Source organism: Vipera berus (assembly GCF_964194415.1).
Source record: "Vipera berus genome assembly, chromosome: 3".
Classification (NCBI taxonomy): domain Eukaryota; kingdom Metazoa; phylum Chordata; class Lepidosauria; order Squamata; family Viperidae; genus Vipera; species Vipera berus.
Genome location: NC_138204.1, coordinates 183,541,615 through 183,568,961, shown reverse-complemented (window position 1 = coordinate 183,568,961; position 27,347 = coordinate 183,541,615). Strand labels below are relative to the sequence as shown.

The following is a 27,347-nucleotide window of genomic DNA, read 5'->3' as shown; positions in this document are numbered from 1 at the left end:
CAGAGGTCCCCAACCTTTTGGGCACCAGGGACCAGTTCCATGGAGAGAGGTTTTTCCACAGACCTGAGGGTGTGTGGTTTTGTGTGCTGCCTGCATCCCATGGATGGGGCTTTGCTTGTTTGTGCGGTCCGGTTGCTGACATGCCGCGGCCCAGTACTGGTCCTTGGACCGGGGGTTGGGCATCCCTGCACTAGAGGAGCAGGCAGTTTATCTTTGCATGAATATGTAGAATGGAAGTTATGTAACTGTGTAGACCAGGTTTGTAAAATCCATCCTTCAAAGGATATAATTTTTAATAATTTTTATTAATCAACCTTACAAAGAAACAAATCATGCCACTGTTGCCACTTATGCCTTAGCTAGTAAATTCTTGTGATAGTTCATATGAAGTCATAATAAATCCAAAAACACAGTAAACCTTAAGAACAACTTTTTAAAGAAAAAATTTGTGTATGTCCCACTAAGTTATTTCACTTATTAGTAAGCCAATTATGACTCCATGTATTGAACAATGCATGCTTTTTGAGCACTCCATTAGAGGGCCTGCATTTAAAGGTGTCATACAGTATTGTGGTAAAGGTCCCTCTAGTGGCAAAAACACTTACTGAAGTTCATCCATTCTTTAGTTATCCAAAATTGTGAATTTTAACTTCCTCAATAGTACAGTTCTGGAAAAACTGAAGATCATTTCAATGGGCAAAAACTTAAAAATAAAGAAATAAAAACAGGTACTGCTTAAAATTGAGCTAGTTCTTAGAACTGGGAGAGGTTTCTTTGAAGATTGTATCAATCCATCCATGAAATAGATTATATTGTTACAAAAGTGCTTTTTCAAAAGGCAATGGACGTGTTTTTTCCTTGGACATTCTGTTTCTCATCCAAGAAGCTTCTTCAGTTCTGACTGAATGGTGGTGGTGGCGGTGGGGGGAGGGGAAATAGGAGGTTTTATATTCGTTGCAGTCATCTGGTCATTAGCACTCTCTCTGGGAGTTGTTGAGGCCACTTTGAGGTTTATCAGGGTCTTGTGAATCAGAGTGCAAATGGCTATGGAATCTTCTTCAAACTGCTGAAAGGACTGTGTTGTAAACAGGAGACAATGGTGTCGTATCCCTCCCCCTCTATTGAGAGAGGGCTGTTCAAATTTAATGTAGATGGGCTCTTTGAGCCCCTCACTGTCCAGAGAGTGGTCTGCTCTGTTCAGAATGTGGACTCTGAAAGAGGGGTCAAAGACGCAACATCTTAAAAGACCATATTTTTGCTCAACAGACTAAATGCCTATTCCAGTAAAAGCACTTTTAATCACACTCATCAATATTTAAAATAACAAAACTAGAATTAATGATGAAAAAAGCAGTATTAGGTCATCTAGAACCTGTGAAAGACTTCTGAACATCAAGCAGAAATCAGGTAATATATAAAGATTTGACATTTTAGAATTCTATTTTTCTGAGTCCTTCAAATGAAACTGAAAGGGTTTGTCATAACCCATAAGATGGCTGTAGTCTTGAGCATAATTAAAAAGGAATGGGTTAACAAACATTGCTCTTCTTTTAACATAAAATGTTGTGAAGATCTTGCTCATTTCTGGAACAGTCACATCTTTCTGATGGAATAAAGTTTTCTTTTCTCTCAAAACACCACTATATGTAACTGCTGTATATGTGTCGGTTTTATCTTTATGGTACAGACGGATAATATACCTTCTAGTAAATAAATGTAAGAGAAATGGTGTTAAGAAAATAAAGAATAGTGTGGTACTATAAAAAGCAATTTCTGAATAGAGTTTGTCAAAATTTAAACCATACTTGTGTATGATACCAAACAACATGGAAGCAGTGATTATACTGGTGGTAACACAGAAAATCTTCACTCCTGTAAGAAAAAGAAAAACATGTTAATAGTTAAGAGGTTCAAATTGGCTCCCAACCACATATATGGCATACATCTAGACAGTAATTCAAGAAATGCAGTACTAAGTTCCATTTACATCCATTTGGTGGAAGAGCCATCTTCCCTCAACAGGATTGGCTTCTGAATTGACATAGTTCAGTTAACAGAACTAAATGAAATATTTAACAATATGCAGCTGTTTGAATGGGAAGCTGAAGAGACACTTCCTGCCTCTTTTATCATTCCTGTAAGAAAGACAGCTTTTCCTGGGCTTCCATGGCTGCCAGAAAAAGCTGTACAAAGGTTCTTGTTTAGCAATCCCAATTACGACTAGCAGCTCTGTTAAATTTTTGCTAAATGGGAAATCATTGTGCTTTCCTTTTTCCCAGCCTTCCCAAGCTTTGGGATGCTCAATTCTGAGAGCTGGGAAAACCTGCTTGAAATTGACAAGACTAATCAGTTTCACACCTTCCTCTTTTGCTTCCTCCTAACTAGACCCCTGCCTTTGAATGCTCACCCTGACTGGATGCTGGGATAATTAACAGGAAGGAAATTAATGGTTGTATTTACATTTGTTGGAGAAGGATTACAAGAGAATATGTAGGCACACAATGAGGAATACACATCAAAAGCAATGTGGTGGCACCAGCAGCTATAAGCATGAAATGCAAATAGTACAGTATATTGCCCATTGTCTGCTTAATTTCTTGTAATCCCTTTCATTCTAATTTTCTTTTCTGGCGAAACAAGCAGTTTCTAAAGCAATATCTTCTGGACCTGACTCGTTTTCCCTCCCAACACCCAGAGTGGAGACACTAGAGTGGAAGGGATTACAAGAGATCAATCCTTTGTTATAAAGTCCCACTCTTTTGTTACAAATCTAAGATATGCCACTGATATGAAGAATGTTTTTAAAACTTGCTAGTTAGCTTCTGGATCCAATTCAAGTGTTGCTTATCACCTTTAAAGCCCTTTACGGCATGAATCCAGTCTCTCTGAAGAAATGTTTCACCCCAGTGGGATTGGCCTGCCCCACTTGCTCTGGCTGGAGGGAGTATGGTGCTGACCACATTGGCCCAAAAAACTTCAGCTACCAGGGTCCAGGAGAAAAGCCTTTTCTGCCGTAGCTCCTGCCCTTTGGAACATCATGCTCCTCATGGTGAAATCTGGCCTTACCCTCTTGGCCTTTCAAAAAGCGTTGAAAACCTGGCTCTGTCATCTAACTTGGGCCTTCCACTTTGGGGAGGGTGAGTAGATTGAGAAAAGATTCCACCTTCACTCCATTGACTTATTAATTCCTTTTTATCTAGTCCTTGGTTAATTTTAATGTTTTAATCCTTAATGTTCTTAAATGTTCTATAGTATTTTTTATATTATTGTGAGATGGTTGGTATATAAATTTACTAAAAGTATAAAAGAACAGAGGAAAAACAAAATATTTTGTTTAAAAAGACTTTGGAAAGCAATTAAGCTGGCCAGCATTTCTCATGTTGATTGACAAGAACATGCAGTAGTTCCTGATAGCTACCGTGTTTCTCTGAAAATAAGCCCCTCCCCTAAACTAAGACATAGCTTGATTTGGGGGGGGCTAATATAGGTCCTACCCCCAAAATAAGCCCTAGTTAGGGCCCTGCCCACTCTGTCCCACCTCGCTGCCATAGTGGGGAAGGAGGCCAGACGGCACATGGCGCTGCTGCCGCCACAAGGTGAGGCAGGTGGGGGAGGGGGTGTAGCTGCCTCACGCACCCTGCACCCCCTTATTGGTACTTCAGCCTCCCCTCACCAGGCCATTCCTTGATTGGCAACATTTCACTTCCCTCCCAAGCCAGACTGTCATGCTATGGTGGATGGTATGGGTGGGGTAGGCCCGGTCCCCCTCCGCCGTTTTGGAGCCAGGGGGAAGTGATGGCGAATGGCTCCGCTGCTGCTTTGCACTGCTGGAGGGGCTTTCTTTAAGCTTCACCCTGCAGATCACCTGCCTGGGCGCAGCTGCTGCCTCTTTGTCCTCTGCCAACTCTCCAGGCCATCTATGTCCGCCAGCCCTTTGTCGCCTGTCTCACAGAGAACAGAAAATGCAGCAGCTCTGCATAGAGATGCAGAGCAGAGAACAGCACTTCTTTGCTGCCTGCATTGCCCTGCATCTCCCTTCTGGAAACGGCAGCCCCATTTCCTGCCGCTTCTCCTCCTGGCGTAGCTCCTCCCTCTTCCCAAAAGCATTTCTTTGCTAACCTGCTTTCCAGCTCTGGCACCTTTGTCTTCTGCTGCAGAAAAACTGAGTTTCTGGGACTAAAAAAAGTTCCGTCAGACTTTCCAATTTCTCACAAAAAAAAAAAAGATTTTGCAAGAAGTTGGAAGGTCTGACTGAACGTCCAGCCACTGTTTTCCCCATAAACTAAAAGGAGCCACCAAGGTGCTCCAAAAGTGTTTTTGGATTTCAGGCAAGAGAAAAAAGTCATATATAACAGAGAAAGCATCTTAATGTTCTTCTTTCTAGCAACAGTCCCAAGTGCCTGGGTTAAATTACTACATAAGTAGCAGTTAAATAAGAGATTTAAATAAACAAATGTGCATAGTTATGCACTTTGCATACATTTCTGTATGACAAGAATTTTTACTCATGAAAAAGTTTTTTTTAAAAAAAAACACTTACCTAATACAGTTTTTGATAAACTTCCAGAATAAATTAATCTTCCATATTCTGAATGTTCCTCCAGGGATGATGTACTAAAGCGGTACAGAGACTCTGCATGGAAAAATGGAACCTAGAGGCCAAATACCATATATAACCAGTAGTATCAATATATCTTCCAGTACGTTTATTCAGATACAAACATATATATGCAGACATGCTTTCTTCTAGCAACTAACCTAAATAATGATCCTGAGAGCCTGGTTGAGATTGACAAACTGCTGCCCTACCTCTAACCATGGTTCCCTTTGTTATGTGAGTGATGCATGGACCACATGAAAAAATTAAGATGCCCATGATTCAAAGATATTTATTGCATAAGATTTATATGGCCACCTATCTTCTGCAATATAATCTTGGGCAGCAGACAACTGCAATAAAGGCAACATAGCAAAATTAAAGCAACTACAAACATCTTTTAGATGTCCATCCTTAATAATTAGCAATTTCAACTCTATTTGCTACTATATATGCATTTTAAAGAAGCAGCAACAAAAGCATTTTGAAGTATTTCCTACCAAATTAAAACTAACCGTTTGCTTATATCTCCTGGTGGAAAAAGAAAACTACATACATGTCCCAGATTTTGTTTCCAATTTCCTGCTGCTGCTAGGCTATGAAACCCTGATATCTTTCATCCCAAACACAGGTAGCATGGATCACTCCACCTGGTGGCTCAAGAATTCTGGGAGCTGCACTCCACTCATCTTACAGCTACTGAAGCTGAGAATCACAGGATTACAGCAGCAACTGTTGATCCACACATGCCACCTACGGGCCAGGAGCCACAGTTTAAATCCCGGTTGAATGCTTTCTGACAAGGATTTGCAAATGGCATGTGTACCATCGTGCTTGAAAGCAGCTACCATTGTCCCAGTCCCCAAGAAAACTGCAGTTGAGTGCCTGAATGACGACAGACCTGTTGCATTAACGTCTGTAGTCATGAAATGCTTCGAAAGATTGGTTCTCCAACATCTCAGGACATGCCTTCCACTGGATTTTGATAAACATCAATTTGCCTACAGGGGGAACAGGTTGACAGACGATGCCATAGCTACTGCTTTACACTCTGTAGCAAGTCATCTTGAGAAACCTGGAAGTTATGTCAGGATGCTTTTTGTTGATTATAGCTCGGCTTTCAACACCATTTTGCCGAGCATTCTCATCGAGAAGCTGACTGACTTGAAATTCTCCCCCTCCATCTGCGATTGGATTCAAGACTTCCTTAGGGACCAGTTACAAACAGTGAGGGTCGGGTCTGCTTTGTCCACCCCCCTGAAGCTTTGCACCGGCTCGCCACAGGGCTGCGTGCTTAGCCTGTACTCTTTGTACACATATGACTGTGTATCATCCGACCCATCTACTGCAATAATTAAGTTCGCAGATGATACGACCGGGGTCTTATTACAGGTGGGGATGAGACAGCATACAGGGCGGAGGTACAAAAACTATCCATATGGTATTGTAAGAACAACTTGCACCTGAACATCAGCAAGACGAAAGAGATGGTGCTAGACTTCCGGAGGAAAAAGGAGAAACTTGCCCCACTTTACATCGGGGAGGACTGTGTGGAGAGAGTTTCCTCCTTTAAATTTCTGGGAGTCTACCTCTGTGAAGATCTGACATGGAAAGTTAATACAACCCAGGTGGCCAGAAAGGCCCAACAGAGGCTTCACTTTCTCAGGATCTTGCAGAAGAGCAGAGTAGAACAACGGCTTATGACCCTCTTTTACCAGTCTACTATAGAGAGCATCCTCTCGTATGGTATTGTGGTTTGGTATGCTGGTCTGACAGCCGTGGATAGGAAGGCATTACAGAGGGTGGTGAGCACAGCACAAGACATTGTGGGCTGTCCCCTGACACCACTGGATGACATTGCCAGGGCTCGCTGCCTTGGAAGAGTGAGGAAGATTTTATCCATGGGCTGTTAGGCTTTTGAACGGGAAATAATTTTTATAAACTTTATGCATAATTGACTTGCGAGGCCGGTGTGTTGTGCAATTAGTTCACATGGTGTAATAAGATGGAGGGTTTGTGTCACTGTAAGTTGGGGGGTGGGGGCACGAAGGGAGGCTCAGCCAATCTCAATGTATACCTGGTTGTACTTTGACAATGAAAGGTTCATTCATTCATTCTACGGGGACTTCCGTCCTCCCTCGCCGTGTAAGGAAGCACCGTTCGCTGCAGGACCTACCTGCTTATTTCCCCCCAGCCAAAACCGGGATCCAAACGCTCGGGGCGAACCAAGCGGCGTTAACAGTTTGCAGTGGGAAGCCGTGAAGGGCTGGCGCTTCTCGGGGATTCCCGCCAACCTCTTCGCCGGCTGGAGCGCCCTACATCTTCCGGCGCTTTGCTGCCACAATTTTAGGCCGGGAGCGTGAAGCCTCAACCCGGCCACCAGCAACATCTCCGCGGGAAGCCAAAGCTAGCGGGAAAAGCAGAGCGGACGCCGCTGCGAGGCCTCCCCTTCCGGCCTACAGAAGCCGAAAGCGGCGTTGGGAAAGCTGCTGCAGCGCGCCGCGGTGGGAGGGGCGCGACGTTTCAAGTTCAGCGCCCGTCTGAAGGCGGGGCTGCAAGGCGTTTGAAATTACTCGGATCCCGATCAAATGCCGAGAACCTGAGTTTTCCCAGCCGAGGAATAGAGCTCCCGAATGAAGAGCCACTCTTCAAGTGGTCCTGGGGAAAGAGGAGCTCGAGAGGCGATGGGAAGTTGGTGGGAACTCTCTTTCGTCTGCAGCAATTGGACTGTTAAAAAAAAATAGCAATGCCGAGTGAATCAAAAATACACCCTGGGGAAGTTGCCTTGGGAATGTTACCCCCCTCCCGCCCTCCCCTTGGAATATGAGGTACATAGGTAAACATGCTGCAAGGGATTTCCTCTGTTCTGTACCTGGAATAAAATGGGTTTTTTTAAAAAAAGGAGCTGGGGGAAATAAGACTAGGAAATAAAAACCATAGCCTTTGAGATGGTGAAAAATTTATTTGAAGCTTACAAGTTTTAACTACAAAACTCAACTTTCTGATAGGACCAATATTTACAAAATACATGGAAAGCTTTTATCTTCAGCTTTGTTAAGTCTGGTACTAAAATTAACGATTACAATTGAATATAAAGGAATACTAAGGGAGTTTCGTGGGGGGCGGGGAGGGTGTAGCATACAAACACACCAAGTATTATTGAGTACAGAATTGCAGGTTTAATAATCCTATAGAATATCTTTCATAGCACAATATTCCCCTACTGTCCTAATCTACAACTACTCTAATTACACTATGGGAAAGCATCATGTTGAGGAAGGTAGCTTGGAATATTTACCAAATTAGGATGAAATGTTAATCATCAATATGCTTAATGTAAGGATGAAAAAACAATAGAAAAACTATTGACTAATGAATTGATGTTCTACACATTCCCCCTACTTGGTGTAATAAACCTAGGAAGTCTTGCAACAAATCCATTTGGGTTTAGTTATCTTTTCATATGAGAATATTCCCAGATTATATTTTGTCTTTAACTCAAGAATATAGTTTATCTAGTTCACCAAATAACTATTGACTCATAGAGTTCATAGTTTCCTTTAAACTTTCTGGTGCTGCAACAATAGCCCATTAAAATTCAATGCAAAAAAATTGAAATTATCTAAACACCCCCCCCCCAAAAAAAAACCTTATTAATTTAACACCTAATCTTTAAGGGTTGGGTTGAGCCTCATCTTGTTGCTCCAACTTTTCCACAATGTTTTTCAGACGTTCTTCATTGTTGAAGAAGAACAAGCAGAGTTTTCTTTCCATCTCCTGTACTTTATTATTTTCCAAGACTTTCTTCTTAGCTTTTATATCAGCAAGAAAATCCATAATAAGTTGATTTATTTTATTCAACTGGAATTCCAACTGCTGAAACTGTTCAGACAGTTCCTAAACATGAGAGAAATACAGTAGTGAGTTCAATACACTTCTGTCCCACCATATCCTAGAAATATAATTATACTAACTCCTTTATGTAGGCAATCATGAGCTTTTTCTACCCACATCTTTTTGAAATATGGTTCTTTAAAATTAAAGCTTCTGATTCTTGGCATTTATATTGTAAATTAGGAATATGAACATTTTGATTTGATTCTATTGGCCAACTATTACTGGTTATTGGCAATAACCTTCTGCTGGGTAAAAAGCTATGGGTGGGTTCACACAATACATTAGATTGGGAGTCTCAAGCTCAAATATTCAAAAGTGCTGATGTCAACTGAACAGCCACTTAACTTTGGTCACTTAAATTGTTGCATATTTATTTATTAATTTTATATGTTGCCCATCTCACCATCCAAAGCAACTCTGGGCTGCTTACAATATAATAAAAACACAAATACAAAAAACATTAAGATGAATAAGAATTAGATAAAACTCAGAACCAAACACATGAGCAGTATGAAGGTGGGATCTTTTAACTAAAATACCAATATCTGGTGTAAGTAACCCAGATTTATTTATTTATTTATTTATTTGTTTGTTTGTTTTTATATACCGCCCTTCTCCCGAAGGACTCGGGGCGGTGTACAGAGCAAGGTGAGTATACAGTAAAACAATAGTAAAACAAATGAAACCCTAAAATCTATCAGGCCAGGCCGGCTTGCTGGAATAGGTAGGTTTTTAAGTCACGCCGGAAGGTGCGAAGGTCGGGGGCCATCCGGATTTCGGCAGGCAAGCAGTTCCAAAGGGTTGGTGCACCCACCGAGAATGCTCTCCCCCTGGGGGCCACCAGCCTGCATTCTCTGACCGGTGGCACCCTGAGGAGGCCCTCTCTGTGGGAGCGCACAGGACGGAGGGGTGTTGACGCTGGCAGTAGGTGCTCCCGTAGGTAATCCGGACCCATGCCATGTAGGGCTTTGTATGTCATCACTAGCACCTTGAATTTCACTCGGAAGGCAACTGGAAGCCAGTGCAGCTCACGGAGGAGAGGTGTAATATGGGAGTATCGGGAAGCCCCCAAAAGTGTTCGTGCAGCTGCACTCTGTACCAGCTGAAGCTTCCGAGTGGCTCTCAAGGGCAGCCCCATGTAAAGAGTGTTGCAGTAGTCAAGGCGGGAGGTCACAAGTGCATGGGTGACTGTACGCAAGGCATCCAGGTCCAGATAGGGTCGTAGTTGGCGCACCAGGCGAACCCGAGTGAAGGCCCCCCTGGTCACAGCTCCTATATGATCTTCTAAGGAGAGCTGTGAATCTAGGAGCACACCCAGGTTGCGCGCCCTATCAACGGGGGGCAATAGCTCACCCCCAATATTAAGGGATGGAATACTCTGAGTATCCTGGCATGCCGGTATGTACAGCCATTCAGTCTTGTCCGGGTTGAGTTGAAGCCTGTTCCTCCCCATCCATTCCCGGACCGCTTCCAGGCAACGGGACATCACGTCGAGGGCATCAAAAAAAGCTGCCTAAATTCTATTTTTATGTTCTTTCCCTCTTCTTGGTGAGTAGAGCAATTTTAATTTCCTGCATTCTTTTTTAGATCTACCCCATGAGCACAATTTCCCAATGTCCTGACATGCTGTTCCATTGACTGCTGTGACCTCTGGCAGTACATGACTCCAAACTCTTCATGAAAATGCCTCCAAGTGGCCTCTTTCAGTGCACCAATTTCAGTGTATATTTTGATCCCCTGAGGAGGTCTAGAAGATGCATCAGAATTGTCTTAGTAAAGTGAAAGAAGCAGAGGCCAGAAAGTGTTTTCTACGATAGTGCCAATGTACCTGAACAGAACTCTCTTAAACAAGCATGATTCCCACCTCCAGTGACATAACCCAAATAGGAGAGGGCCTTCAGAAAACTATTATTCACAACTGGTAATGTTTGCTGAGTACTGCAGTCATTTTTCATGAACCTGAATTGAATTATATTATTTGGGGTTGTAGATTATTTTACTGTATACCCTTCACATAGCCAGCACTTCAATTTTGTATTGGTTTCCATTCTCCTCCAACAGTGTAAGTATAAGAAATAAGATTGGAAAGCCAGAGAAAACAACTATCCCTCTACAGGTAGTCCTTAACTTATGACCACAATTAGGCCCAATATTTATGTTGCTAAGTGAGAAATTTGTTAAATGAGTTTTGTCCCTTTTTACGAATTTCTTGCCACATTTGTTAAGCGAATCGCTGCTAAGTTAGTAACACGATTGTTAAGTGAATCTGGCTTCCCCATTGACTTTGCTTGTCAGAAGTTTGCAAAAGGTGATCACATGACCCTGGGACACAGCAACTGTTATAAAATGACAAGTTGTCAAGCATCCGAAAGTTGCTTGGGGATTTTGCAACAGTCATAAGTGTGAAAAATAGCCATAAATAACTTTTTCCAGTGCTGTTGTAACTTCAATCAGTCACTAAATGAACTGTTGTAAGTCAAGGACTACCTGTATTGTCACAGTGAGGCAGGGGCTGCAAACTTAGTGCGTGAACGTTCAACAGATGTCAATATGCACTGCTGATAGTACTAAGATGGTCAAGGAAAAAGAACCACCCTCGGTCAGAATATTTAGGCTAGGTCAGGGGTAGGCAACCTCGACTCTTTTATGACTCATGGAGTTCAACTCCCAGAATTCCTGAGTCAGCATAGCTGACTCAGGAATTCTGGGAGTTGAAGTCCATGAGTCATAAAAGAGCCGAGGTTGCCTATCCCTGGGCTAGGTCCAGACTGTGTCAGATTTGGAAGGACTTAATTCTGCCTATCAGCTTTATGATAGCTTACTAAAGAGTTTAGATTAGACACATCAAAAAGTTATGTGAATCAGGCATTTTCTTATAATTACAGTAAGTATTAACAAACGTACTGCTGAATACTCCATTAAACCACCATCTCGGGTGATCATAATCCAATTACTTACCTGATTACTAAGACACACACTTTCTTCTTTGCAGTATATTGTATCATGAAGAATTGTTAAATCAGCATCCATCTTTGACAAAAGAAGACTTTGTCCTTGGCCAGCTATCACCAATTGCTCAAACATTGATACTGAATCCAAATGTAACTTTTCAGCCATCTCCTCAAGCCTTTCGTATGTTGTAAATAATTGTTTTGGATTCCTTCCTTCCAGAAGTTGACACATCCTTTAAAATATACATAGACATGGGATAGAAATACAACAAAATTAACAATGCTAGTATTTCATTAACAGTGAAGCATAAAATATAACATTATTTAATAAAATCTGTAAAGTCTGGTGCAAATACAGCAAGTCAAAAAGTGTTGGGCCTTTGCATCCATGTTATTATTATTATTATTTAGATTTATATACCGCCCTTTCCCGAAGGACTCAGGGCGGTTTACAGGATATTTAAAAGAAAATCAATGTTATGCTTGGTTCAAGAGTCACGCTTGTCATTATGGAATTCATTATTTTAAATAAATAAGACCAAACCCTGGCAAAAGATGGTTGACTTTGGAATGTATCAAATATCAGGCAGCTATTAATCCAGGAACAGCATTAAACTATCCAATATTCTTGGTTGAAATGTTACCAAAGTTAGACAAAAAAGTATACACGATGCAAACTGTAACATCCATACACTCTTTTATTCAAGGAAGGAAGTAAATTATACTCTCCAATCAAAATAACAAAATCCCAAAATACTTGCATATTAAAAGTGTACTGAGAAACTGTTCATCTGCAAAGTTTGGATGGGAAATGAGATTACATCCATTGATTTTAAAGGTTATCTGTTTCAGCTTTCTATACTTCTGCAGAAAAATCATCTACTAACCTGACAATCAGTTTTCATGCAAGTATTCAGATTAACAACTGCTTAACTAGAAACAACTTAAAATACTGTACAAAAAAAGAAAGTAAATATTTATTATGAATTTAAAAATACACGTAGTCCTTGACTTATGACCACAACTGAGCCCAAATTTTCTGTTGCTGAGACATTTGTTAAGTGAGTTTTGTCCCATTTTACAACCTTTCTTGCCACAGTTGTTAAGTGAATCACTGCAATTGTTAAATTAGCAACACGGTTAAGTGAATCTGGCTTCCCGCTGACTTTCCTTGTCAGAAGGTCACAAAAGGTGGATCACATGATCCAGGGACCCTGCAGCTGTCATAAGCATCTCAATTTTGATCACATGATCATAGGGATGTGGAAACAGTCGTAAATGTGAAAAACGGTCATAAGTTGCTTTTTTCAGTGTGGTCACTAAGCAAACTGTTCTAAGTCGAGAACTACCTGTACATAACAGTACATTCTGACTTAGACCAGTTACCCATAAGGAAGACCAATTAATTTCAAACAAATTATTTTTATGTTTGTATAGACCTTATGTTTAGTGCTTCATTACGTTTGAAATAAGTCAGCTTCTTACCTATGTGCTGCAATATCTTTTGACTCAACAGTGCTACTTTGTGTCCTAGGAAGGGATATAGAAGGCTCAGACATTGTTTCTATTGTCCGCACTAAAATGTCATTGCTTAATTTCAGGTCTTGCACCATATTTTCCAGCAGACGGCTGTTTTCCCTAAGTTTTCGAAATTCAATTTCATATGCCAATTGAAGAAATTCGAATGATGCCTTCTGTTTGATCAGCTGGTTACAAATCTGATCCTGCCTTGATGTATAGTAGTCCTGTCGAGCAATTTGTAGATCAAAATCCCCTTTAACCACAGGCATATTCAACAGCTCTGCATTCTCCTTAATCAGCAAAGGTAGGGTTCCACTGTTTATTTGTGATAAATCTGTTTTTATTTTTGCAATATCATTATTCAAGCTAGAAATTTTAGCTTCAAATTTTTCTTTTCCATGAATCTGCAAAATAGACAAATAGTTTCTGAGTTTTTGTTTAATTTTTTATTAAGTCTCGAACTCCAGAAGTTCCCCACTAATTATTTTGAAGGGGATAAATATATATATTTGTACATATTTATAATACTGTTCCATTCCTTTTCCTTCTCCTCCTACCTATCCCACAGCATCCAACAACGTCAAGGTGCTCCAGGTCTAGGTCAACAATTGAACAATGTCATCTTGTGAGGCACAAGAAGCATACCTCACAATGCCTGCTCTATGGAATACACCCTAACTCAATTCTGGCCTGTAAAAAATCCCTGAACGTCTGGTTCTTCCACCATGCTCTGGGCCAGGATAATATCTATAAGTCTGTTGCAACTACTTGAAATCTGTGTTTTTTCTCTACAGAAGTGTGTTTTATTTTCATTGCCTTCTATATTGTGATGTTTTTAATCCTTACTAGCTGCCCAGAAATTTGACAAGTGGTCAGCTATATAAACTGAATACATGCCATAACACACTTTATTTGAAGCATAATTGCAATTACTCATCTTTAAAATCTGAGTGGCTGTAGACCTGAGCAAGTGGGAAATATTTTTCAAAACTTCATTTATCAATCCCTTTGCAATTATTTTATTCACACTATAATGGACTTTACTATAATGGATTTTTGAAATGCACCATAATGGATTGCAACATAGGAACTATGAAGCAAATTCAGCCAATTGATCCATATAAGGATAGAAACTTTTAGAAGTCTTTTGTTCTCTTTTACCAAGGATTTCTCACTTCACCCATAAGGTTCCAATATCATTGACTGGTATGGATAAATACTGTAGTTCTGTTCAGAACATTAATTTTAATATTCTATAGTTACTATGCATAAATTCTATCTATTTTATTTCTGGAGTTGAAATCCACATCTCCTTTATTATTTAAGTCCTTCGTTGGGGAGATCCAGTTATCCCAGTGGCTGAAAGACAAAGAAATTAATTACCAGTGAAAATCAGTTATTTGGAGGGTTTATGTTATTTATATTAGCTGCCAATTGACCTTAGATTAAATCACAGCATAAACAAGACAGAATAAAAATACAATATAAAATAGAAGAGACAAAGAAAAAGATGATGAATCTGGCCAACAACACCAAATACATACAAGCATATCTAAGAAAGGACCCAACCATCTCAGCCCAAAGCCTGGGAGATTGGGTGGTTGGGTCATTGGGGTGGGAGCCACACAGATCATAAGAGGAACTTCATTCCTTAGCACAGGATACTGAGAGATCAAGGAGCACAAGAATGAATGTATCATCTCCATCCTAGCTCCAGCACAGGTCATCTATGCGTGTGACCAAGATTGTCTCTGTACTAAATCCTGGCCTGAAATCTAACTGAAACAGGCCTAGATAATCTACTTCCTCCAGGGTGTTCTACAGCTGCAGTCGGACTACATTCTCAACAACCTTCCCTAAAAAAGGATGATAACTATCTGAAAGTATTGATTCCAAGGATGACTTCTTAAGCAGGAGTCCAACCAGCGCCTTCTTCAAATCTGAAGTTATTGCTCCTCTCCTTCAAAGACCATTCTCTAATGGCACAGAGAATCCTACTTACTTCAAAAATTACTAATTCAACCTAATTCCAGCTCACACTTCAAAACCAGTCAAGGTCCAACTCAGCATAGATCTGAGCAACTCATACTGCATTTTCAGGATTAATCTGTTCTAAAATGCCAAATAAGTTTGCTCAAAATAATGAGTGCCAGCCTATGGAACATTTAAGATGATGATATGTTCAAGTCAACTCACTATGAATTCAAAGACCACATAAAATTGTATCTTTAAGAACAGCATTAAGCCTTAAGCAAATATCACCTTACCTTTTTTAAAGTACCGATACTCTTCTCTGCCCACTGAAGACCCGATCTCATACTTAGGTTCTTTGCTTGCTGTTGAATTAATTGATGCTGAGCACAAATATATGCCATTTGCAATCTAGCCAGTTCTGATCTTTCATCACAGAAATCACTGCTTCCCTCACAACTGGAGGACTTACTTATATGTACAAGCTGGAAATTTTCTTCATTAGAACTTTCCACCAATTCAGATATATCCTGGAAAAACTGTTTTTTTGTATATGAAGTAAGAGCTCCGGTGCTTTGTTCTTCTTGATACAAATAATTATCTAAACCAAGTTGGGTTAGCAGCACAGGAGGAGAATCCAGGTCTTGTCCAGCTGCAACAGCAAAAAAAGAAGCAAGTTTCTTAACTCCTTCAGTTAGGGTCTGAAGCTCATTGTTTATCTTTATATTCATGGCTGTAAAGTTCCTTTGACCATCTTTCAGGATTTTAAGTCCTTCCTCACCTCTTTCTTTAATTTTTAAGGAGATAAAACTATTAGCTGAAGCCATGATTTGAAGCTTGTTACGACGATGAATCTTTACCTGTTTAATCTTTTTAAGAGCTTGTAATTCATTTTCTAACATTTTAAGAGTTTCCTCTTTTTCCTCACAATTGTCAGTGTTCAAATCCAGAGGCTTGGAAATCTTAAGAACCTCACTGAGAGCTTCTTCTCCTAAAATTGGTTTTGATGATTTTAGGAGAGTGTTAAATGACTGCAACTCTTCTTCAGATAATACATTATGTTCATTCAAAGCTCCACAGAACCACTCCAAAAATGATTTATCTTCCAAAGTTTCGAATAACCAGTCAAAGTCTTCTCCGTTAAGTGAATTTGCCTTTAAATATCCTGTCCGCTTTAGAGTTTCAACAAACCTAGCTCCATCATCCATAATTCTGTCTTCACTTATTGATGCTGGATATTGCAGATGTTCTCCACCAGGTTTTCAAATATTTCTAGAAAAATATGGGATAATAAAAATAAATTAGTTTTATAAAGATCTATATTCTGTCAAATTATTTAGAATGCATGGTTTCAAACCAATTAGAATTTTACATATTGATTACAATGCATTTCAATAGTAGCAAAACAACGCAAAAATTAAACTGAGTGGGCAAGTAAACTGCTTTAAATTTCCGGGGAAAAAATAAGTTCCTTTCTACTCGTTTCCTATTAAGGTCCCTTTTCTTTGGAAATTGTTATTTCTCCCCTTACTTGGTATGAATCCCCAGTGTCTTTCCTAGGTTTATTACCTAGTGATCATATGAATCCACCCGCGTACGATTCAAAGGGATCTGTAGGACTGAAGAGACTCACTCACCAAAAAAAACCCAAAGCATCCCGTGCCAACCTCGGGGAAAAGCTGCTGCGCTGCTTTGGCGGGCAAGGGCGGAGAGGAATTCAAACTTCCGCCTTTACATGAAAAACCAGCTTTCAGATCCTCGCGAGAGCCAGCCACATTCTTCCGAGTTCATAGAGATTGAATTTAACGCTGATCTCAGAATGGAATGATTCAATTTAATTACAATTCTTCTTAATTAAAATTAATGTAATTAATATTAAATTAATTAAAAGCGGAGCCACAAGAATCCGCAGCTTGTTACTTTCCCATTACATCCAGTACACCTAAGAGGAGTCAGGCACAGGTTCGTCTCTTAGTCTAAAACGGTGTTTTCCAAAATTGTCAACTTTTAAATATGTGTACTGCAACGTTTCATGTTGGTTGGGAAATTCTGAAAGTTGAAGTCCACACATCTTAAGAGTTGCCAGGTTTGAAAAACACCGATCTAAAAGTTATAAGGAAAATAATCAACTGCTACAATTTGTCGTGAGATACTCTCATCACAAGACCGAGGTTATTCAAGAATCAGATTTTTGTAAGCAACTTCCTATGTGTGTACATGAGAAAGAAAAAAAAACTACCTTGGTTTATATCCACATGAGATTTAAACATATACTATGTACATACTGGGATGTAATGTGGAAGTGTCGGATTAGCACCAGAAAGACGTGCTCCTCTGCTTTCAGCCAGGCGCAGGGGTAGGCAACCTCGGCTCTTTTATGACTCATGGACTTCAACTCCCAGAATTCCTGAGCCAGCCAAGCTGGCTCAGGAATTCTGGGAGTTGAAGTCCATGAGTCATAAAAGAGCCGAGGTTGCCTACCCCTGAGCCAGGGAAAGGGTCATTGCAGTCTACTTCGTAGGGTGAACAAGCCCGACATAGCTCTAATAATTCAAAACTGTACAGGACCATTCGTCGGCATTTTAAAATACCGTTAGCTAGACACCTCGCCCTCCTGTCATTGGAGTTACTAAAGAAAAGATTCTCCCAGTTGCTCCCATAGCATGTTACTCTACATTATATCTCTATCGTATTTGTTTCTCTTTGCGTTTCGGAAACCGGAAATCATTTTTGGTGACCTACAGGAAGTGGTTTCTGGGAAGGATTGTCCCGACTGGAGTGGTGTCGTTCTTTGGGAAGCTGCTTCGCGGATTTCTGCGGCTGGGAAGCGGTGAGTTGTTGGAGAGCGACCAGCTCGTGGCCTGATAAACCCGTTTCTTTCTTGCGCGTTTTGTTCGCCACGAGGACTCGATAGCTGGGAGTCGTGGGAAGCTTTGCCACAATAGCTGAGAGCCGTGGGAAGGTGCTGGTGTCCATGCTGGGCGGAAAGTGACTTAATCCCAGCCTTGAATTTTTTCAGCCAGCCTTCCCCAAAGGTGCTTCGCACTGCATTGGGGAAACTGTTCTTACGTCTGATATGACTTATTGATGCCCTCTTAAAAGGACCCCTTTTCTATTTTCCTCCCTGAGCCCCTGAAAATTACTTTTTTCTCAAGAGCTGCCACGTCTCTTAAGACTGCTGTTTGTGAAAAGCACCTTGTAAGGGTTGCTCCGCCTTCTTCCCCTTTAGTAAGAACTAAGAGGACTTTATGTCAATTTCTCTGTGGGTTTCAGCTCTTTATTACCTGTGAACTCCTGGATGGATTTTTCTCTCGGACTGACTTTGCCACACATATTTTTCTATCATTTCTTTCCTCCGTTCTCTAGCATTCTTCTCTGCTTTTTCCCCCCATTATGATTAAAGTGAAACGAGCCACTCTGATAGCAAGACATTCGTAACTCAAATATTTGTGTAGCTTAGAAATCAAATGTGGTAGTTTTGGTAATGTGATAATATTCCCTTACTCTTTTTAAATCTGTTCTTTGCCTACAATTCCCAAGTAATTTTCAACACTATTTAAAATATGATCCATGCAATAAGAATACAGATATACTATAAATATGCCTTCCAGCCAGCATTGACTCCTACCAATTGCCTGGATTTCTGCAGGTTGTTTGGCAAGATTTAAGAAATGGGTTTATTGCATTCTTCCTAGAACTTAGAGAAAGTGATTGTCCCAGGGTCACCCAGCTGACTTTGTATCTAAGGCAAGACTAGAAACTACAGTTTTCTAGTTTCTAGCCTGGTGCCTTAACCACTGCACCAAACTGACTCTCGTACCGTACATATAATGCTAGTAAATTAGGTTCAGCAATAAATTATATATCAAAACCAAATCACGCATATCAGCCTTCTCTTAATATGGAGCACTCTATATCTCAGTGGGTTAGGACGCTGAGCTTGTCGATCAGAAGGTCGGCAGTTTGGCAGGTCGAATCCTGAGTGCCGCGTAACAGAGTGAGTGCCTGTTACTCGTCCCAGCTTCTGCCAACCTAGCAGTTCGAAAGCACGTAAAAATGCAAGTAGAAAAATAGGGACCACTATAGTGGGAAGGTAACAGCGTTCCGTGCGCATTTGGCGTCTAGTCATGCCGGCCACATGACCACGGAGATGTCCTCAGACAAGCGCTGGCTCTTCGGCTTTGAAACGGAGATGAGCACCGGCCCCTAGAGTTGGAAACGACTAGCACGCGTGTGCGGGGGAACCTTTACCTTTTTATATAATATTAGGACTGCAACTGCCCCCAAATCTCCATCTAATGTAGCTGTTTGTCATACCAGGTAACAATTCTGAGAATTATAGATCTGAAAGATCTGAATGGTACCATAGGAGGAAAAGCCACCTATGTAGTGTCACTTTGTGTGTTCTTAAACAAATTTTTTTTTCAGTTTGGTGAAACTAATTTTGATTCAGATTAAATTAGCAACTGTTTGCAACGTAAGATTTAGAAATCTAAAATCTCATAAGAACATACGTCAGTACAAGTTTATCATTTTGTTTTTCACAATGGCCAAGCAGTGCCTCTAGGTTTCTTGCAAACAGGAGATGGAGGAATTACTCTTTTCACCATTATTCTGAGTTTGGTATTTTGGAGGTATTTGAGTCTCAAGATTAAATGCCCTTGATGTATCTGTCCTCTATGAAGTTATCCAAATCCTTTTTAAAACTATCCAGGTTGGTGGGCATTATTACATCTTGTGCTAATTAATTCAACAAGAATTTTACAGTTCTTGTGGACTAGGATGAGCAACCCAAAATAACTAAAACTTTTAAAATGTATATCTGATATACTGAAACTGAAGACACAGTGTAGCTTTCTGATGAGATGAAGCATGTCCACTTTCAGGGTATCTGGGTTTTTTGCCTAGGATATCTTTAATTTTATATTTTAAAAGACAACATGTATAATTTTAGGTTAAATTAGAAAAAATATTCAGGTAGTAATGTCCCTTCTACAGGAATAATATCTCCCAAATGTTCAAATAAATTGGTGAAAGATTTTGTGCAAAGTGGCATTCAGAGTCATTTTCTTTGCCCAGTGCCAGTTGTGCTGGTATACTGATCAATTGACAAGGCAGATATTGATAGAATATCTAACAATGGTCAGGCATTTCTTAATTTCAGTTATTTTATTCAATAGGTAGATGTTAGAATTAACTAATAGCAAGTGTTATGTTTTCTTGATTCCCAACTTGGCACATCACAGACTTAACTTAAAATTAAATCCTGCTCTTTCTATGTGTATTTCAATTTTAAACAAGATCCCTATCTGTATAGTATAGAGGGCAAGAAAGACAATTCTTTCTAAATGAGGACAATATCTGTATAATGTGCCCACACAATTTTTAACAGAATTCAGCTGACATTTTATATCTGGCCATGCTGCCTAGAATGAGAATTTCCTAATTATTACTATCTGCAAGGAATCTTGAGGTATCATCCAGTGTGTGTGTGGTAGGATAGTATTTATCCTGAAATATATACCTGTAAATTCAAGAATGAATACATCTATATTTGTATAGCTATGTTAATACATAGATATAATATTGAAATACTTTATTTGAGAATACACATACACACAATATGAACTGTTCCTTATTGGAAAAGATCATACTTGTATTCTGATAATATGGGCAGTATTTTTGCCAGAAGGAAGACTTATTCTGAAAATCAAGGTTACACCTGGCCAAAAAAATCCACTTAGGTATTTTTAATAAAAATAGTATGTGACAGAAATTCTTGGACTGACCAATTATCTGTCCATTTACTTTATGGTGAAGTGTACCATCCTGTGTTTCCACATAACAGTTTGATTAAATAGATTGGGCTAAGAGTGAGTGAAGACCATATTTATATAAAATTTCCTGACAGTGAGAACAATCATCCAGTGGAATAGCTTGCTTTCAGAAGTTGTTTATTGCTGGAGGCTTTTAAGAAGAAAGTAGACAGCCACCCGTCTGAAATAGTATAGCGTTTCCTGCTTGAGCAGGGGTTGAACCACTAGAAGACATCCAAGGTCCCTTCCAACTCTGATATTCTATGTTCTGTAGACTACCCTTACCAAGTGACTTCTTTTACTGGAAATGGACTGGAACCCAGCCACTCTTAATCGAATCATTTTACCACCTTGGCTCTCTGTGCAAGCAATGCCATGGACAGTTAAATAGAATCTTTCTAGACATTTATCTTTTGGCCTTTAGATTGTAGGAGATATAATCCAACTTATCTGATAGGTATTAAGTTCTGGAAGACTGAATTAAGTCATCTGACATGCTTGTTATTGATGATGTTATCTAGTTTGGGTAATGAAACATCTTCAAGAAAACAACCAAGCTTAGAGAGCACCAAAGATCCCTTCATTTCAACCCTGAGCTACAAATATTCAAATTTGTCTTTTATTTTGACAGCATTTCCCATGATAATTTGCGTGTCTATTAAAAAGTCCTTCAGGGAAAACTTTATTCAGTTACAATCTCCAGATATTGTCACAGAGTAATCTATTTAGTGTAAAGTAGTCCTTGGATTATGACAGCAATTGAGAGTGGGATTGCCATTGCTAAGGGATGCAGTCATACAGTGCAATGTCATATGAGCATCACTTAGCAATGGCAATCCTGACAGGTCCGGTTGCTGTTGTGTTAACTGAAGACGTGGGCTATTGAGGAGGAAGCAGAGGAAGTCCCAGGTAAGGAGCACAGGGTTACCAGAGGGTAGGGAGGCCTGGGGAGGCCTAGCTAATGCTGTGTGTGAGATGAAGGAATTGGAGCAGTGAGTTAGTGGAGGTTTGAGAGGGCTGGTGGAAGTTGTGCACAGGCAAGACTATGTGCTGCAGATGGGAACAACTTACTAGAGTGATTTGCAACTTTGCTGGCTTCCCCACTTTGCTTGTGGGAAACTACCAGTGAAGTAATGATTATGTGACTGTGGTTGCCTGTGACATTGTAACTGATCTACATTGAAACCTATTGTAAATGTTTCTGGGCCTACAAATACCTAGATAAGATTTTAGCAGGCTTGGCCATGTGATTGGCCAATCAAATTCATGATTGTACATTAAGGTTCCTTAGATAACCTTGGCCTCAAATTAAGGGGTAGTAATGTAAACACCATGCTATATATGGTATGGTAATATAGTACAGTAAACATAGGCAAATCACGTTTTTCTTTGAGGTCACTACCAACTGTACAAAGGACTGCAGTTAGTGACCTTCTTGTACTGCCACCAGACAATATTCTTTTCTTTTCATAATGAACTTGAACATGTATGTACTTTTCCATTTGTTTTCAGATCCTGTTTAAAAGCTCCAAAGGCAAAGCAATTATCATTGCTTAAGAAGATATGGGTAAGGATATTGACAAAAATATCCTTTAGAAATATCTTTGCTTTTTAAGAATATATTCAATATATCATGAAAATGCTAATTTTACTTCCAGTCATGTTTAAATGAAAAGTTGGGTGAGTTTTCAGAGTAGTAGTAATTAATATAATGCTTGTAGTTGCAACTGTTTTAAATTTCATTTTGTTTGCAGAATAACAAAGTGATACTTTTGTAATCTTACATTATTCAGAGATATATATCACTTCTTCAACACCTCCCCCTTTTAAAACTTCAAAGTTGTTTTTCCCTCGTTATTTGGAGATAAATTAAGTTTACACTTAATTTAAATATGAATCAAATAGGAATGAAATTACATGGAGATTTTAAAAATCTTGAAAAACCAAAGAGGAATAAAAAAGAAAGATGGGCAAATGACAAACCATCATGAAAACCTGCTTCCCAGGAAGGAAGTAGCAGTATAAACAGTTCTGAAAATTGGAGAAAGAAGGGAAGTAATTACCATCTCAAAGCCTGAACAATTAACTTATTGAATGTTTCCTTCAACCATTCTCCCTCATGAAGCTACTTACCATTAACAGCCTATAGAAAGAATTCTACAAATATCATCTTTTTATAAGCCATGTTTTGAGTATTGCTATCTTGACAGGTGAAATATTTTTTAAAAAAGAAAGATTACCAGTACTGGTGGGAAGGGTGGGTATAACAGAAAAAAACAGAATTCATTTTACTTTGTAGTGTGCTGAAATTGTATTCATATTTTAAATTTATCTTTTAAAATTTATTTCCTATTATGATTAAATATTTTAGATAACTCTGTCAAAATATTGTTGATAAGGATGCCTTTAATTTAAAGTTCATCCGGTTTGAATATTATCAAGGAATGCTATAGTATTTTGAAAGATTTCAGATTAGTAGATTAGTGTCCACCTAGTATTAAAGCAACTTGAGATAAGAACTCTTACAGTATTTATCTCAAAGAAGATCTCAATATCATATTTACATGTTGGGCTTGCTACCATTCTCCTATGTATTTTTATCCCACTTTTATTACTTTATAAGTAACGTAAGGAAGCAAACGTATCTAATACCCCTTCTTCCTTCTGTTTTGCCCCCAACTACAATCCTATCGTGGGTTAGGCTGAGAGAGAGTGACTTGCCCAAAGTAACCCAACTATCTTTCACACCTAAGGGGTGAAACTCATGGTATTCTGGTTTGTAGACCAAAATGGTTCTCCATATCAAACTATACATAATATAATAATTCAGTGTTGCATTGTTTATTATTGTTAAACCTAATAATCATAAATTGAAATTATTCATTTCATGTTGTAGATGGAGAAGAGAAAACATATGGTGGGTGTGAAGGCCCTGATGCTATGTATGTGAAGTTGATATCTTCTGATGGCCACGAATTTATTGTTAAACGGGAGCATGCACTCACATCAGGAACAATAAAGGCAATGTTGAGTGGCCCAGGTTGGTATAACACTTATTTCTAGAAAATTGGGATTGAGAATTTTTCTTTGTTTTGTAATACTAGAGTAATCTCTGGAACTAGTTTCTCCAAAAAGAACAGTACAGTTTTGTAAGATTTAGTATTTCAATATCAGTCAGAGTCTGTGTCCAAACAAAAGTGAAAATGATTTTAGAATCATAGGGATTTTCCAATATTACCAAAGGAACGATTCTAAGCTTTAGGTACTTTTTTATAAATCAGTTTTTGTTTTTTGAAAAGGGATCAGCTTTGAGTTAGCCATAATACCAAATTGGGTCAATAATATATATTATGGAAAAATAATTTCCATATTCATTCTGCTAATGATAATAATTGTACAATTCTAGAGACTGAGAGTATCTGCCAATACAAGGAGCACTACTGGTGGGATGTATTTCCCTTCCTCACTGTAGTTGTTTCCTAACAAATATATTTAGCTACTGTGCCCACAAATCCATAAAATACATTTGGGTTCCTACAAGCCAGATTTATGGGGCACAGAAGCTTATATTTCATATTATATTTCACATTACGGGGTGAAGGAGCTTATTATATTTCATATCACATTCACTTATAGTTCGCATATGTTCAATCATGCTTACTACAGTTTTATTCTAGGAATAAAATTTAGGGATGATCAACAGCTATCAAAATCAGAATTAATTCAAATTTATGACAAATACTTTTATAATGATTAACGTCAGTATGGCACAATTCCCAATTCATTTCTTTTGGAAATAAAATCTGATTAAAATCCAATTATTTTTAAAATTACATTTAATGTTGCTAAAGGGATAGTTTTTAAATTTTAATTAGATACAGGTAATCCCCGAGTTATGAGCGTTCACTTGACGCTCGTTCAAAGTTATGTGATGAGCGCCCCATAGTGCTTATGAGCAAGTCCTTAAGTTACAAATATTGCAGCAGCACCGCAGTCGTTCGCCCATACGAGCGACTGCAGTGGCTCTGCAACATTCACCCTGGTTATCCTCTCCCTCCCTACACCCTGTGAGATCTTGCATGATCTTGCGTTACTTTAGGCCTCCATTCTCTGCAAACGCACCAAAGGCCTGGAGCAGCCAAGAAAGCGAATGATCTTCAATACTCACCCTGTGAAGATCAAGATCCTTCGCTTTCTTGGCTGCTCCAGGCCTTTGATGCGTTTGCAGAGAATGGAGGCCTAAAGTAATGCAAGATCATGCAAGATCAGTGGGGCAAGATCTCACACTACTGATCTCGCATGATCTAATGGTACTTTAGGGTTCTGTTCTCAGCAACAGAGAATGGAACCGAAGCTGAGAGACACATATTTCTGGAGGCTGCATCGGGGCTCTGGAGGCCTTTTCCAGGCCACTGAGGCTCGGATCTAAGGCTGGGGGAGGTTTCCACGCCCCCCGTCCATGGCCCGATCTGGGCTCCAAAGGCCTTTTCCAGGCCGCTGCCGCCCAGATTTGAGGCCAGGGAATGCTTCCGTGCACCCTGTGCAGCCCGATCCAGGCTCTGGAAGCCTTTTCCAGGCTGCTGCCGCCCAGATTTGAGGCTGGGGAACGCTTCCATGCACCCCGCACAGCCCAATCTGGGCCTGGAAAAGGTCTCCGGAGTGCGTGGAAGCATTCCCCAGCCTCAAATCTGGGCAGCAACAGCCTGGAAAAGGCCTCTGTAGCCCAGATCGGGCCGTGCAGGGTTGCGCAGAAGTGTTCCCCAGCCTCAAATTTGGGCAGCAGCAGACTGGAAAAGGCTTCTGGAGCCCAGATCAGGCCGCAGGGGGTTCACAGAAGCGTTCCCTGGTCTCAAATCCAGGCGGCAGCAGGAACCGCGGCAGAGAGGAGACGGATCTTTTCCAGGAGAGTCCGGCGCTGCAGGAAGGGAAGGGGAAGCATGCAGTATCTTAGTGGGTCGGGGAGGCCTGGGGGCTTATTCCAGCACTAGGCCCTCCATGGCCTCCCCCACCCTGAGATACCTCATGTTCGCTTAATGAGCCACGTGCATTTTAACAAGCAAGGGAGTGATCTCGTACCTCTACGAGTTTTCGAGTTATGAGTGAAATGGGCAGGCTCCATTACACTCGTAACTTGAGGACTACTTATAAATGTGAGTTTAATTAGCTGTAAAATATAGAGGCCTAATCTGCTCTCACGACAGAAACAAAGTTATAAATGATGGAGTCATGCAGCAACAACTGACAGAAAATAGGTTCCTCATATATAGTTATAGATATAATTTGCAGAGGTATTACTGAGAACTATAAAAGGTACCTGAATGTTAATGTTAGCTACTTTTTGGGATGCTTTCCCATATTCCTAACTATAATTTATGATTTAGGATAGCAATTAACTTCAATCATATTTTTATATCTGCAAATATAATGATGAAAATATCTGTGTATTTTTTTTATGTGCACAGGCCAGTTTGCTGAAAATGAAACAAATGAAGTGAATTTCAGAGAGATTCCTTCTCACGTCTTATCTAAAGTATGCATGTATTTCACTTATAAGGTTCGCTACACTAACAGCTCCACAGAGATTCCTGAATTTCCAATTGCACCTGAGATTGCACTGGAACTGCTGATGGCTGCAAACTTCTTAGATTGTTAAATAGAATAAATTATAATAAAAATGTAAACCACCCCCCTTCCCCTCCAGTATTTAATACATATGTTTAGTTAGCAACTTTTTCGTATAGCATGTTTTATATGTTTGGCCAAGAACTGTACTCATCACTGTGGAGGATATTTCTCACAGTGGTTTTGCATAGGAATCATTCATGCTCAGATTTTGTTTTGCTGCTTCCACGAGTACGGACTTCTTACCAATTGATAAATAAACATGCCAAGTTATGCATGACCTTTGCCTTATCCTTCAGCAAAAAAATAATGTTACCAACGCTGTGAATTTGCTGAAATTACTTCTTTCTGAGAACAGATCACAGTTAAAGATGGAATCCTCTCTGGGGATGAAGCCGACTTCACTCATTTGGAAAGCTCAATATTGAGCATGCTACAAATGTGCTGGGGGGGAGGGTTTGGAATTTTATGTTAGCATATTCTCAGATTGTGCTAATAATAAAATGAATTTATGTTGTAATTGTAAAAATTATATAGCTATGCTTATAACATATTTGTTGCAATACTTTACTGCATTTCTATGTTTAAACTATTGGTAGGCATTATTACATTTACATAGTAATCTATCATGGCTTTTTCCATACTTCCAGTTCTTGTTTACTTTTAGTATCTTTATAAATTCATCTATAGCAGGGATGTCAAACCCAATCGCACTGTGGGCCATATCGTGACATATCAGGATTTGTTTTGCTCTACGGGGCTGGGTTGGGCATGGCCTGCACGGGCCGGATGCGGCCTGTGGGCCGCACATTTGACATGCCTAATGTATAGGCCTTATAAAAATGATGATTCCCAACTATGCTGTCAAATGTAAAACAGAGGACTATGACAGAAAGACACTTCTCAATTTAACATTATTCATCCTGAATAATATTTTCAATCATTACTGGACTTCATTTTGTGCAGTAAATA

General features: G+C 39.7%; 3 protein-coding genes across 4 annotated transcripts; 1 reads left to right on the top strand and 2 right to left on the bottom strand.

The window, feature by feature from the left end:
• Window positions 1-292: 292 nt before the first annotated feature.
• TMEM70 (transmembrane protein 70) lies at window positions 293-7,040 on the bottom strand. 2 transcript variants are annotated; one of them, XM_081322508.1, is made up of 4 exons: window positions 6,774-7,040; window positions 4,541-4,652; window positions 1,806-1,872; window positions 293-1,211 (listed from the first exon to the last, which is right to left on the bottom strand). In XM_081322508.1, the coding sequence occupies exons 1-4, from the start codon at window positions 6,984-6,986 to the stop codon at window positions 875-877; spliced, it is 729 nt and encodes a 242-aa protein (XP_081178634.1). In that variant the 5' UTR covers window positions 6,987-7,040; the 3' UTR covers window positions 293-874. The 2 variants fall into 2 exon arrangements, with proteins under 2 accessions (XP_081178634.1, XP_081178633.1); XM_081322507.1 differs by having other exon boundaries at window positions 1,073-1,872.
• A 217-nt stretch (window positions 7,041-7,257) lies between these two features.
• On the bottom strand, window positions 7,258-16,627 carry HAUS3 (HAUS augmin like complex subunit 3). Its single transcript, XM_081322790.1, has 6 exons — window positions 16,575-16,627; window positions 15,234-16,209; window positions 12,931-13,370; window positions 11,453-11,678; window positions 8,263-8,494; window positions 7,258-7,324 (listed from the first exon to the last, which is right to left on the bottom strand). The coding sequence occupies exons 2-5, from the start codon at window positions 16,143-16,145 to the stop codon at window positions 8,270-8,272; spliced, it is 1,803 nt and encodes a 600-aa protein (XP_081178916.1). The 5' UTR covers window positions 16,146-16,209; window positions 16,575-16,627; the 3' UTR covers window positions 7,258-7,324; window positions 8,263-8,269.
• Window positions 16,628-17,683: 1,056 nt separating this feature from the next.
• On the top strand, window positions 17,684-26,943 carry ELOC (elongin C). The gene is made up of 4 exons (XM_081322580.1): window positions 17,684-17,767; window positions 22,266-22,320; window positions 23,650-23,793; window positions 26,216-26,943. Exons 2-4 carry the CDS (start codon window positions 22,317-22,319, stop codon window positions 26,404-26,406), a joined length of 339 nt encoding a protein of 112 aa, XP_081178706.1. The 5' UTR covers window positions 17,684-17,767; window positions 22,266-22,316; the 3' UTR covers window positions 26,407-26,943.
• The last annotated feature ends 404 nt before the right edge of the window (window positions 26,944-27,347 follow it).

Bases quoted from the DNA above. Each gene is read 5' to 3' on its own strand.
- TMEM70 (XM_081322507.1), bottom strand. From the start codon at position 6,986: ATGTTGCTGGTGGCCGGGTTGAGGCTTCACGCTCCCGGCCTAAAATTG. The intron at 4,653-6,773 runs GTAGGTCCTGCA...TTTGGCCTCTAG, and splicing joins GGCTGGGGGGAAATAAGCAG to GTTCCATTTTTCCATGCAGA. The intron at 1,873-4,540 runs GTAAGTGTTTTT...TTTTTCTTACAG, and splicing joins TTTATCAAAAACTGTATTAG to GAGTGAAGATTTTCTGTGTT.
- HAUS3 (XM_081322790.1), bottom strand. From the start codon at position 16,145: ATGGATGATGGAGCTAGGTTTGTTGAAACTCTAAAGCGGACAGGATAT. The intron at 13,371-15,233 runs GTAAGGTGATAT...TCTATTTTGCAG, and splicing joins GTATCGGTACTTTAAAAAAG to ATTCATGGAAAAGAAAAATT. The intron at 8,495-11,452 runs GTAAGTAATTGG...TCTCATGTTTAG, and splicing joins GTGTGTGTCTTAGTAATCAG to GAACTGTCTGAACAGTTTCA.
- ELOC (XM_081322580.1), top strand. The intron at 23,794-26,215 runs GTTGGTATAACA...TTATGTGCACAG, and splicing joins GGCAATGTTGAGTGGCCCAG to GCCAGTTTGCTGAAAATGAA.